This window comes from Apis florea, unplaced genomic scaffold, assembly GCF_048593485.1.
Source record: "Apis florea isolate Af1SG1 unplaced genomic scaffold, ASM4859348v1 contig_2274_pilon, whole genome shotgun sequence".
NCBI classification, from domain to species: Eukaryota; Metazoa; Arthropoda; class Insecta; order Hymenoptera; family Apidae; genus Apis; species Apis florea.
Genome location: NW_028256550.1, coordinates 2,523,485 through 2,536,608, shown reverse-complemented (window position 1 = coordinate 2,536,608; position 13,124 = coordinate 2,523,485). Strand labels below are relative to the sequence as shown.

General features: G+C 40.5%; 1 protein-coding gene across 7 annotated transcripts in view; it reads left to right on the top strand.

Moving 5' to 3' along the window:
* The window catches only part of LOC100867828 (venom dipeptidyl peptidase 4), a 214,324-nt gene that overhangs the window by 29,672 nt on the left and 171,528 nt on the right, over positions 1-13,124 (top strand). For all 7 annotated transcript variants that reach the window (XM_086902911.1, XM_086902914.1, XM_086902912.1 and 4 more), the window contains 2 exons: positions 11,237-11,331; positions 12,037-12,111. In XM_086902911.1, the coding sequence (XP_086759037.1) occupies positions 11,237-11,331; positions 12,037-12,111 (170 nt within the window). The remainder of the gene's footprint in view (positions 1-11,236; positions 11,332-12,036; positions 12,112-13,124) is intronic.

Sequence of the window (13,124 nt, the reverse complement as noted above, 5' to 3'; positions counted from 1 at the left end):
ACAAATGAAAAATTTTACAGTAAATTTGAAATGGGTTAATTGGATTGATATGGATAATGATATCGTCCTCGAACGAATTGGACGAAAATTTGAAGCCACAAGGAGTCCAATTTAAAGTTGGAGATTAATATTTCGTGATATAATTATACGATATAATATATCATCAAGTTTCATATATATATAATATTCATGAAAGTTAATTATTTCATATTTTTTCAACTTGATTTATTAAGTTTATATCATATAAGCACAACTATAATGTTTTAATACACGAGTGGTGCACGTAAATTGAAATTTTAATCACGAAAACCCGATGAATAATGAAGTAACGAAAGAGGGGAATTGAGAGCGCGAAGTAGAATAGGGACGCGTGTAGTCAGACGCATCTATGCATTTTCGAAGGTGTACGCACGCGATATATCTCCATTACGTACGATCGTTCGCGAATATGCTCGTCGAACCGACGAATAAGATAATAATAAAATTTACCTTTCGTTATTTTTTTGTTTTAAATTTACAATATACACCATTCGAAATATCCTTTCGAATTTTTACTCGTCCATTTCTCTCCTCTTCTCTCTCAGTCGAGTCGAGAAAATTGTTTCACGTGGAAAAGTTTTTTCGCGCGTAAAAACCTCGCCTTCCATCCGAAAAAAGATAAATATCCACGCCGTTCGTTGTATTCGACAACGCTGCGGCAAGAAATCGTAGAGCCTTCCCCCCACCACGCTCGATACCGGCGCTTCCCCCTCTTTTCTCCATTAGCCACGCGTGTTGCCGAACTGGTCACCGGTCGCAGGCGTACGCTAAACACGTACGAGATCACCACAATTGTCGCCGTAGGGCCTCGATGGTGGCTGCGGTTCGACCCGAGCGTGAAACTCTCATCAACCATCGTAATCACCGCCCTGCACGTCTCTACATCTTCCACCTCCGCCCATTCCAACGCCTTCTCCTCGGTCGAGGTTTTTTCACCCTCTCGGTGTTTCCATCTTTATCGAGGGAAACGGCGTGTCCTCCTCCCATCTTGGAAGGAAGGAAAAACTAACAGGCAAGACCCGAATAGACTTGTCGCCGTTAATTTTTGTGAGAGGGCAGCTCTCCAAGGGGAGATCTACGGTTTCCAACGAAATCGATTGGCATTAATTTCGATCCCCTCTAATTGCACCGGCCGAGCAGAGATGGAGATATATATTTTCCTCCTTCTCCCTCTTGGTTTCGCGAAAGATGGCCCGTTTCGCCCGGCCGTTTTTCATTGTTACTCCAATCGTGTAACTTCCTAGAATTTCCTCCCCCTCCCCCTCTTTTTTTTTGTATTCCTGCGGATAACAATCACGGATGGATGGAAATTTTGCACTCGTTAAATATCGAGGATCTCCGCTCTTTTGGATTCGAAAATTATTTATTGCGAGGAAAAATGGAGGGGAAGAGAGAGAGAGAGAGAGAGAGAGAGAGAGAGAGATCCGGCGTGTAAAATGGATGGATTACGCACACGGTGAAAGGGAAATGTTTCTCTCCCTCTTTTTTTTCAAACGTATGAACAGCATCCATGCATTTTTATCCAGGTTGCAATGTTGTTTCTACTCATTTTCATCTTCGTCTCTCTCTTCATTTCTCGAATATTTTTTCTGAAATATCGTAAACGTCCATCCTGAAAATTCGACGAAGGCTCACTGCGAGAATTTTTTATCTCGTCATGCGCCGTTTATGTATCGCGTTACCGTCCCAATCGAACGTGCTCACGTTTTTCAGAGGTAAATTTTTTGCGAAAAAATCGATCGATCCTCCATCGATACTCCCATTGATGCAATTGTACCATCACCCGGAACCATCAAGTACAACATCACGCGAATCCTGCCGCCAGCCGATCAAACATTACGTCAGATTAGGGGATAATCCTACGATTAATCTGTATCGATCGAAATGCTGATAAATACTTCCGTCTGGTTGGTCCAATTGGACCGCACTAATTACGGACTAATCAATCCGTGGAATAACTCTATCTATCCATCCTATACATTGAATTACGCAAAAATAACTCTTTCCACCAGTCTTTCCTTAAACGATTTCTGCACGATTCGGCAATAAGAGAAAATTCTCACCCTTCCCCAGCTCTTCTTGGCCCATTTCGAATTCCAAGTTGGTCCGTCGAGTCAGGGATTCTTTCTTGCTCGTCCTGTTTTTATTTAATCGCGGAGAGAAAAAAGAAAGCACAATTGCAAGATGAATCGACAACAAAAATCCAATCATATGGCGATGGAGAGGACGAATTGGGAGGAACGGAAAGAGGGAAGAGAAAAATCTTCTCCGGCATCTGGTGTCGTTAATTAAGACGCGATAGAGAGGATAAGTTTCGAGGTGGTAATTGGTAACCCGGATAGACACTTCTTTCAGAGCGCGAAAAGTCCCGAAGAAAACTCGAACAAAACTGTATCATTCCCGGCGCATAATGGGCGTTGATTAAATCCGCTTCTAGCCGGGACACCCACTCTCGAATTAAAATAGCGCGAGGCCTTTTTTCCCCGCCCAGTTTAGAAACTTTCCCTCCCCATCCACCGTTCCACTCCATTCCTCTCCCTTCCTCGTCTGGCAAAACCTCTAATCCTCCCTGTTTTTCCTTTTCTCCCTTTCGTTTCCTCTTCCTTTCCTTCTTTTGTTTCTTTTTCTTTGTCTCGCTCACACGAATAATGTTGGAATCGAAGCTTTCCGTGTTTCAAGGTTCAACAAAACCTTTTTTCTCTTTTGGCACATGGCTTCAGGTGGGTTAATTTATCGAGGAGATCGTGGTAGATGCAAATCTTGGTACCACGAATCCTATCGTTTTTTTTTATCAAGTTGGTTGTCACTTTTATTGGCCATCCAATTGGAAGAATTGTTTAATTTCCTGTTTCTTTTTTGTCTTGATTTATTCTCACACGTGCAATTCAATCCGAATCAAGGGATTAAATCCGCGATATTATTCGTTTCAAGAATTCATTCCAAATCAATAATTTGCCTTTCGAGTGGAAACGGACACTTTGATGTTCAATTAAATCACAATTAAATCGGTTTCGTTCCAACGTGTTTTTTTTGCCTGGTCTCTTTTTATTTTTTTTTTTCAGAGATAAAATCGCTCGTAAGCTATCTCATTCAAAGTGTTTCACTCGAAGTACACCACAAATTGTGCCATTATCGATCGAGGCTTTATACCCGAAGAACGAAAGAGTCGACGTAGAGAAAGTGTATTTGCGAATAAAGAACAGATTCTGACGATATATAATTGAAAATGATTCCGTTTAACCCGATGGATAACTCGCTAAGATTAATGGTAAAATAATAATGGAACAATTATGGGAATTAAATCGTCGATTCGAAAAATTCTTCTTCTACTTGGAATTCGACCAATAATAATCAATATCACGAAAATTAATTAATAATTCTGTTCCACCCGTTTTACGTATCACGAATATGTTAATTAGAATGGATCATGGACACGCAACGATTCTTTTATTAAGAATATTAAAATGTATCTTAAATTATAAAATATTCAGAGTTTGGCGCTGTGTTATCCTAATAGTGGAACATTGTGATTTCACGCATATGCGAAAAAAATTAATAAGTCTTGTGGATAATCCGTTACGCGCGCAGATTGTAACACGATACAGATAATTATTTTCAACGATGTTTGGAAAAATTTACAATTTACTTTCACGTAACCTAATCTCGTCGGTTAGAACTTTTCTTCTGCACGGATGGATATTGTAAAACGTGAATTTATAAATTCGCCCTTTCTTTCCTCAAGAATTTTAGATTTTTTTATATTTCACGGATTTTAATTCAAATGATTTTCCAACGATGAAATCGAAATTTTAGGGGAATATATCGCGAATATATAATTATTAAATCGATTGTGAATACAGATTCGTCGTAATTTTTCACATTTCTTTTTCTTCTCATAAATGGATATATCTTTTATTAAAAACATCCTGTATTCGCCAATATGCCACATATTTCCACGAGGACGAGCCAAGAACAGTTTTGTCAATATTCTCCTGACAAAAATTAATTACACGAACTGCTTTCGAATTCAAAATTCCCTTCTTTCGCCGATTTACCTTATTCAATTGAACATCCATTAATAATTAAACCGAAGTTGACGAATCAATCAGGCTTAATTTAACTTTCAAATTTTTATAATCATACTCTCGCGACGTTTCATTTTTGTAATCAGGTTTAATTAGACCGGATCCTTGGCTTTTAATTTAATTTAATAACCCGAGAGAAATTCTTTTTTCCATTTACGAGTTTTAATTCTTTCTTGCCAAGTTCAACTCTAAGCACCATTTGCTTAGACGAGTTTCTTCACGACGTCGCTTATCGTTAGATTAAAAAAAGAAAAGAAAAAAATAAATAAATAAAGTGAAATGAAACAAAAATTTAAATCAACTCGAGTAAAAAAAAAGCCATCTGGAGAGCCGATAATTTGTCCGAAAAAAAGGCTCGTATCGAGATCGTACGAGATCAGATTGGAGGACATTTTTATCGGCCGGCCAATTTCTCCAACAAATTTCTCACGGTATCCGAGATATTAAAGATTAGGGTGATTTAATGGACGCGAGGGAAGGGAATTTCGCAATTACCCCGATAAAAATCGTTGTCGCGCTACACTTTACAATCCTCTGTAATCTTCGCCATGATTCAAAATGGCTCCCTCCGTAATTGGCTGGCCCCCGTTTTCTCGAATTTCAATAATCGTGTTCCAACCAATTATTATTCCTCCCCCAAATTAATATCTCCACGTGTCTTTGCCGAAAACGAGATAATTAATATTCTTTAAAAACTTTTAAAATTTAGGAAATATCGCGAGCCAAACGATACGATATTAAAAAAGAATATAATAAATTCGAATATAAATATTCGATCCTCTTTACGAATCTCGAGCGTTTCCTGCAATTTTAACATCCTCTCGCCCAGCCTTTAATCGAAACGCTCTTCCCTTCTACCTCAAGCAGTTCAGAGAGTATTTCAACTCGAGCGCTTCCGCGATCTTCTCTCGCTCCTCCACCTTTGCAACCAACTCCCGAAAGACGAGAGGGGAGAAAGTCAAGGAACCGGAGCTATCCGTCAAAACCGTCCAGATAAATCTTCCTCGTCCTCCCTCTTTTTTCCACGAAGACGGGATTCCCGCGAAAATTTATTCACCCCTTTCAAGAATTAATAAGCGTTGCTCGAGGAAGGGGATGATCGAGGGTCGAATACGTAAATTCGGGCCGGTGGTTTTAACGGCCCGGTGGAATCGTGTCACGCCCATTATTTCCACGCGTTTCGGGGCGATCGAGGGGAGGGGAGGCGAGGCGCTCCTCCTCGACTCGTCGTCCAGCATCTGCTCGTAATGGCGAGAAACAACGCGTCACGCGGAAGTGTTGGATCGTTGTTATCTTTGGGTAACAGGAAAGGAGCTCCGTCGGATAACCCTTCCTTTTTTCCTTTCCTTCTCCTCCTCGATTTCGCGAGGCAGAAAGTTGGCGATCAGAGTTGGCAGTTCCTTTTAAGTTAATCGTTTCGCTGCTACACAAGCGACTGCACAAGAAGCGGATTCGGATCTTTCTCTGGCATCGATATTTTGTTTTCATCGTCGATTTTCCTTTTCCATAAACACCAATAAACATCGAAGCAACGACGATCTTTCTCGAGAAGTCGTCCAAAAGTAGCTTAAGTTAAGAGGGAAGGGAAGAATTTTGAATCGAGTAATACAAGTTTATCTATTCCTGAAACTTAATTCTCCTTCTAAGTTTCTCGTTCCTCCAGTTTGCACGGATGGGACGAGATGGTGGATTAATCGTTTAGATTAATCTCGCGAGTGGTGTACGGAAGCGGTGAACGAGTTTGGTACTCGAAGGGAAGAAAGAAGGACGTGCTTTGAGAGGGATGGGGCGCGGGGTTTGTGGCACGATGATGATGTACGAGTAACGATTGCCCGGATACAAGGGAGTTCCATTTGTAGAAAACGAGGTCTCGTAGCGTGGTTCAGCTTGTTTGGCTTGCTTACGCGGGGACGCAATTAGGGGTTGGAAACATGGGGCGAAATTTTGACGGGGTTGTTATTGCGCTTTCTCTCTTTTGATCCTCGTAGAGGCTTCTGAATATCACCGATTTCAAACATTTTTGTTCTTTTGTAACAGCTTTTCGAAAGAATCTGAATCTCCTCCTTTTCATCTCTCGAACGCTCAAACTCTTGGATCTTCTTTCGTTTTAATTGTATTATTATCAATATATTTAAGTATGAATCAAGTACACTCTGTACATTCGTTTATATTATCACGAATTTGGAGGTTTTTTTCTTTTTACCAATTCGAAGCGAAATCGAAGAAATTATAATAAGAATCGATGTAAATCCTTTTCTTTTCATCTTTCGAGCGCTTGAACTCTTCGATCTTCTTTTGATTAACTTGTTTTAATTATATTATTAATATATAATCAATATATTAGTAAGCAATAAATTAACAATTCTTTATTTTTTTCTGGATACAATGCAGATCCTTTCTAACGCTTCTCGAAAAACTGTTCAACCCCAATATTTCCCCGAATAAATACTGTTTGCGTTGTAGAAGACAGAACAACGGATATAAACTTTCAACGTTCAACCGGAGAAGAAGAAAGTTTTTCGAACTTGTCACTTGGAAAAATAACCATCGCGATCATCTCCTCTCCCAAGAAACCGTTTGCCATTTTTCACGGTCACCGTTCTCACAGAACTCTGTGCGCCGTTTCCCTTAATCTCGGCCCTTGTTATCACGAACGTTACCCCGAGCATTTCCCTCGGTTTACAACGCGCCGTTGAGAGGTCCTTATAAAAGCATGCACACACACGCGCGCGCGCGCTCGTTCCTTTTTGCAAATGGCGTCGTTCCGCTTCCAACGTCCCCAAAGCTGGACGCGTACGCACGCCTTTTCTCTCGCTCGCGGTTAAACGAAAGGGGAATCAAGCAAACCCTGCTTACGAGAAGAACAACTATTATAAAACATATTATAGAGAGAATCATATCTTCTCTAGATGATGATTCCTTAATCCTCGTTTATCCAGAATTTTCAAAAGTGAAACGATACTCGAGTTTCTTTGCATGCAAAACATTCGAGAGATCTCCCTTTCTTTCCCCTTTATTGTTCCTTTCCTTTCTATCCCCCTCCCTCTCGTCGAATCGAGCTATCAATTTCCAAGCAAAACGGAACAGGCAATTTTTCACGCCATCACGCCTACCAGCGTCGATTTTCCTAACGAATCGCTCGGAAAAAATTGGCAAACTGGATGGAACGCGAAACCCTCCCCCCTCCTCCTCCTCCTCCTCCTCCCTGCGGCTTGTCTGTCTTCCGCGAGGGGGACAAGTGTCGCGCGCGAGTATACACGGTGTTAAATTTTCATCCCCAATCTTGTGCGTGTATGGAGGGGAAGAAAGAGAGGGAAGGAAGAGGATAGAGAGAGAGAGAGGAAAAATAACGACGTTGGAAGCACGTTATCAATATTGCATCGGTATTTGGGAATTTCGAGTCTCCCAAGGATAAGCTGGAATTACGAGATAATTTCCTTTCGAAAAATTGCTTTTTAAACAATAATCACTCTCTCCCCCCCATTTTCCCTCGAATCCTCTGCACGCGTTAAAATTAATCAACGATAAGAGAGAGAGAGAGAGGACGCAATTTTTTCCTTATGAGTTTTCAAACGCTCGTCGTTGATCCACGCAAAGGAAGGGAGAAAAAAGAGAGTGGAGGAGAACGAAATTATGCCGGCGCAGAGGCATAAAGCGAAAGCTCGATCGAGTGTAATTACAGGCGACGCCATTTATAAAATACTTGGCGTATACTCGATCGAAGAAACATACGGAGGATCGAGTTAAAGTGGGATCGATCCATCCACCAATTCCAAATTTTCCTCCCTTTCGTCGTAAGAAGCAAGCAACTCGATTTCTCCATCTTCGAAAAACGATTAACCATTAACAATATATATATATATATATAGTTGGCTGGTGTAATGGAGGAGGCGCCAGGTGCGTCGCCAATCGATATTTTCGGGACGGTTTCATCGATTTAGCTCCCCGAACACGTACCATCCCGATATATCCACGAGCTCGTTACATTTCTTCCATCGACTGTACGTATCCCGTAAACTCGATTAATATGCGACGGAACGATGTGTGCAGGGAGGATGTGTGGAGAGAAATGGGAGGACAAGAGAATTAGAGTTTTGGAACCCTCCCCCTATCACTTGGTTAAAACTCATCCTCGAATTTCGACGTTTTTGAATCAACATCGAAAATGATCGGTCACTCTTGGATATGCAAACACTGGGAGGGTTGCTGCTGTATATGCTCGGTTGAAGACCGGGCTCGATAGAAATTTCCCGTACAAATTATGCGGGATATTACGCGTAACTTGAAATATGCATTATATTTAAATTATGATAATGTCGATGTCGCCTAATGTCGAGAGTCAAAGCTCCCCCCGGAGAAGAGGGTATTCGAGCTTGTGCCTCAAAGTCGATGCCCTCCCCGGGGCATCGTGGCTACCAAAAAGGGAGGGATAAATTGCAGCCTATTATTTAGCCAAACTTCTTTTCCATCGAATTTTTACAATCCATCTTATGTAATGACAGCGCCCGAGTCGATCATTCTTGCGTAATACTCAACGAGCATGAAATTGTCGATCGAATTTTCTTATCTTTCTATACTTTTGCATTCGAGTCGCAGTAAAACTCATCCTTGAATTTCGGCGTTTTTGAATCAACATCGAAAACGATCGTCCTTCCGCCCCACTCTTGGTTCTTGGATATGCAAACACTGGGAGGCACGTACGTGAGTGGATAGGCCGCTACAGCAAGGGTCATAAAGGTCTTGGAGACAATGCACGGCAAACAGGTTCGTTGGTAACGTGGCCTTGGATGGTTAATAAGATTTAAGAGCACGATAAACTTTAATCACGAATGCCCGGTTATTTAAATCTAATTTCCAAGAATTGTGACGAGAAAGAAACACCATATTCGATCTCTCTCCTCGGCTTCGTATTTATTTTCGAAAAGAATCCGCCATTTTCCGGCAAAAATGTTTGTACGCGTGCAAGAAATAGGTTGCGGTGTCGTAAGAAATCGTGCCGAGGGGAGGGAGAAAACAACGAGGCTGCGCCGTTATCCCGCGCAAATCCCGCGTCGACGTGGGATTTCGTCGCGCGCATGCGCGCAGCAAGACGCGATGCATATATTTGGAAAATCGTGTAACGGCCGTCGATAGACTTGGCGGCCTGTGAAATCTAAAGTGATCTCCCGGATTTCTATGGAAATGAGCCAAACCGGGTTCGTTCACCTGTGTGCGGCGATCGTTTCCAAAATTACGAAAACCACCGCCTCTTACAACCGATTTTACTTTTACTGGGAATGTAAAATTCGAGCGACACGGATCGATGCCTTCGAATGAAACTTCGACTCGAGTGGATACGTAAGAGAGAGAGAGAGATGTTGGTCGAAATGGTTTACGAGATATTTAACGATGGAAATATCTCTGGCTTTATTACGTACGAGCAGTAACGATGGTAATCGTTATACTCGAATACCATCGTAAAAAAAAAAAAAAGGGGGAAAAAAGAAAATTCGATGGAGCAATAAAAATGCTCGAACAAAAGTAGAGGAACGAAATACATGCAAATTCCATTCGGATAGAAATGGCCGGTTTATTGGCACGTCATGGTAGCATCATAAGCGACAACCCCTGCGGCGGAATGGCGTCGACCTGTCAGACGTGGTGGTACAGTATACGTGTGGTAAGGTTGTTTCGCCTAAGAGCGCATAGCTGGAAATAATTTCCAAATTGTTCGTTCCGTTGGAATAATTTCTAAAAAGAAGGACAGACGATTCGATTTTCTTTCTTTTTTCGAGTTAAAAAAAAAATCTATACCTTTCCAACGATCTTCAAGATGCACGAATAATAATAATTCGTACAATTTTGTCGCAATAAAACGACGATAATAAATTTATCATCGTAAACTTGGATAGATTCGATAGCTATATCCTTCCAATTCTCCTTATTTATCCAATATCTCGACGTTTCTTCCTCTTCTTCCTTCGTCATCCACGCGTCGTGGATCCGCCGATTAAATTAAAAATCATAAACGTTCACGATTTTATCACAACCACGTGACGTAAGGAAACAACACCGCGAGAGAGAGAGAGAGAGAGAGAGAATAACCGCGGGCGACGCAGGTTTGACGTTTATATTAGCTCCTCGATATATCGAACCCCGGATATCGGTTACAGGTGCGCGGGCCACGATGAAATCTTGTTAATCCGAGCTAATTGGGAACAGTGGTGGTGGTTAACGGTTAAAGAGGGAAGGGTTAAACGGGATCGTGGATTATTGCGGTTTAATTTTCGTCCGACGGACGCAAAACTTCGTCAAATTCGGGTTTATACTTAGATCCTCGGATACGAATTAGGCGAATTATTAACGGAGGATCGAATCTTCTTTTTTTAATGTACACGTGTAACATGTATTTCTTACGTATACCGCTTTTTCGCAATTTTCGAAATGATTAATTTATTCGTCGAATAACGCGAGGAGAAACGAGCGAGAACGTCCGTCGTGCTCGGCGTTCGAAACGCGACTCGATATTTTCGTTACCAATGTCGATCGATTTGTTGTCGTTTCTCGCGCCGCGAGAAATGTTTTCAAACGTTCGTAACAATGCGCGTATATACGTTTATCGATTAAACTTTTATCGAGAAACGAATTGATATTCGCACATTTTTTTCTATCTCTTTTTTATCTTCGTCCTCCTTTTTTCAAATTAATTCGGAACTAAATCGTTTAAAGCGTAAAATTATCGGAAAATTATTAGATTCGGAAGTGTTAAAATTTTATTATTTGAAATGATATCAAAAAAAGTTTTACTAAAAAATTACAAGAAAATTAATAAAGATCGATATCGTTGAACAATTCGATCGGCGCGTGGAATTATGAGATAGAATTTTCTCTTGAAGAAGAGAGAGAGAGAGAGAAAAGAAAAAATATTGAAAATATTTATTTCCCTTTCGACGGATCGGAATCGATCGATATAAAATTTGTTCGAAAACGGTCTCCATCGTGGCTAATATCAAAGTAATTTCGTTCTATCAGCCCTGCCTTTATCGGCCTTAATTCTTTTTCCCCGCAACAAAAGCTCGTGTATCTCCTCGAGGAGGTCGCGGGAGGAATACATGCGGCTGTCTCTGTTCCAGGAAACGAGATACTGTATCGCGATGAAATTGGAAATCTCTTGATCTATAACGTTACATCGAGAAAGCCGAGGAAAATCCTGGACTCGACTAATAACGTGAGTACGAATTTCTTCTTTCAGCCCTCAATTTAACTCGAATAAGATTTAATACAATTAAGTTTTAACTTAAAATTAATAAATTTGGAGAATCGTGTTGCATATTTTTAACGATTTTCTTAATTTATATAGATATATATATATATATATATATATATATATATATACGTAGTTATAGTAAATATAATCTATAATAAAATTTTCTAATCTCTCATCTTATACTCTACAATTTTATATATTGTCGCAAAACGTTACTCGTTACGACAGATGCTTGGAGAAACAGTTCGTTCGATCGATTTTCGCGCTCGACCCTTAACAAATATTGAGATCTAATTTCTTTTTCTTTCCAATATAATAAAATAACTATATAAATGAATCCTAATTTCTAATCTCCCATCTGCACTTACTCTACGACTTTATATATTGTCGCAAAACGTTACTCGTTACGACAGAGAATAAATTTATACGCTTAGGAGAAACAGTTAATTATTTTACATTCAATTCAATATTTCGCACGAATAATAAGACTGAGCTTGACTACTATTTGTATCTTCGCCGTTTCACTCTCAGTTTTAAAATTCTTCCTAATATCGTTATTATTATACCAGGAACATGTTCATTTGTAACAAAGAGATTTTTGTAAATGAATGGAGGAGTAGGTACGAGAATCGTTTAAACAACTAACTACTACCGTTCCATTTTCAGGTGCTGATATTGAGTTTCGATTATCAACTATCGGCCGACCGGAAATATCTTCTGCTGGCCATCAACTACCAGAAGGTAAGCAACACGTTCGCCCGACACGTTGGGCCAGAAATCGAGGTCTTTGTCGATGCCCTCCCCGTGGGGAGGCGGGGAGGAATAGATAGAAACGAAAATTTCCCCGTTATTACGCCGTTGGTGTGGACGTGTCGAATAAATTTCGAGCGGGCTGACCGCGAAATTACCACCGTCTGATAGGCTTCGATCAATACTCGCAGCTGGTGGCCCGCCTCGTGGTGCAAAAGTGCGCGATACGATACGATAAATGAAGGGGCGAGTGATGATCGTCTGATAATGAACGAGAAAAGAAATCTCTCGGTTGAGAAAAGTGAGGGTTATTTAGAAAGGAGGGGAGAGGAGAGCAAATTCGACGATGAAGACGAATGATCGCCGAGGGATGAATTTAACTGGAAGTTTCCAGGATGAAACTTTTCTCTCTCTTCCTCCTCTTCTCCCTCCCTGTCCTTAGCGAAACCAAGGATTCTCTTCCTCCCATAATAATCCGTAAGACCTCGTTTCCGCAAGTTTCTTCTTCTTCTTCTTCTTCTTCGTTGAGGATCGACGATCTCGTTTCGACGATCTCCAAGATTTTGGAAATCATACGCGTTGTAAAGGAAAGTAATATTTCGAGACGAATCAACAGCAACAATTTGTAAACCAGTTCTCTTCAGTTCTCTTCAGTATCGTGTTCAATGTAGGTTAATTCAGGGGATGATTTTAGGTTCTTTTTTTTTTTTTTTCAACCAATTCCGATACACGTTGTGCAAGCTGTGTTGCAACAACAACAACAGTTTATTTATACGCTACAAACGATATCTTTGCGTACATTTTTAACGATCAGCGCGACATCTGTCCGACGAATTTAACAACAAACCTGTACAAAATATATTTCAACACCGTGTTAAACGTGTTCTTTGAACGATATTCGACATTTTCAATAATAATCTTCGATTCCAGAATTGTTCCACTCTTTTCTGACGCAACTCCATCTCATAGATAAAAAGCATAGATAACAGTCATTATCGAGACGT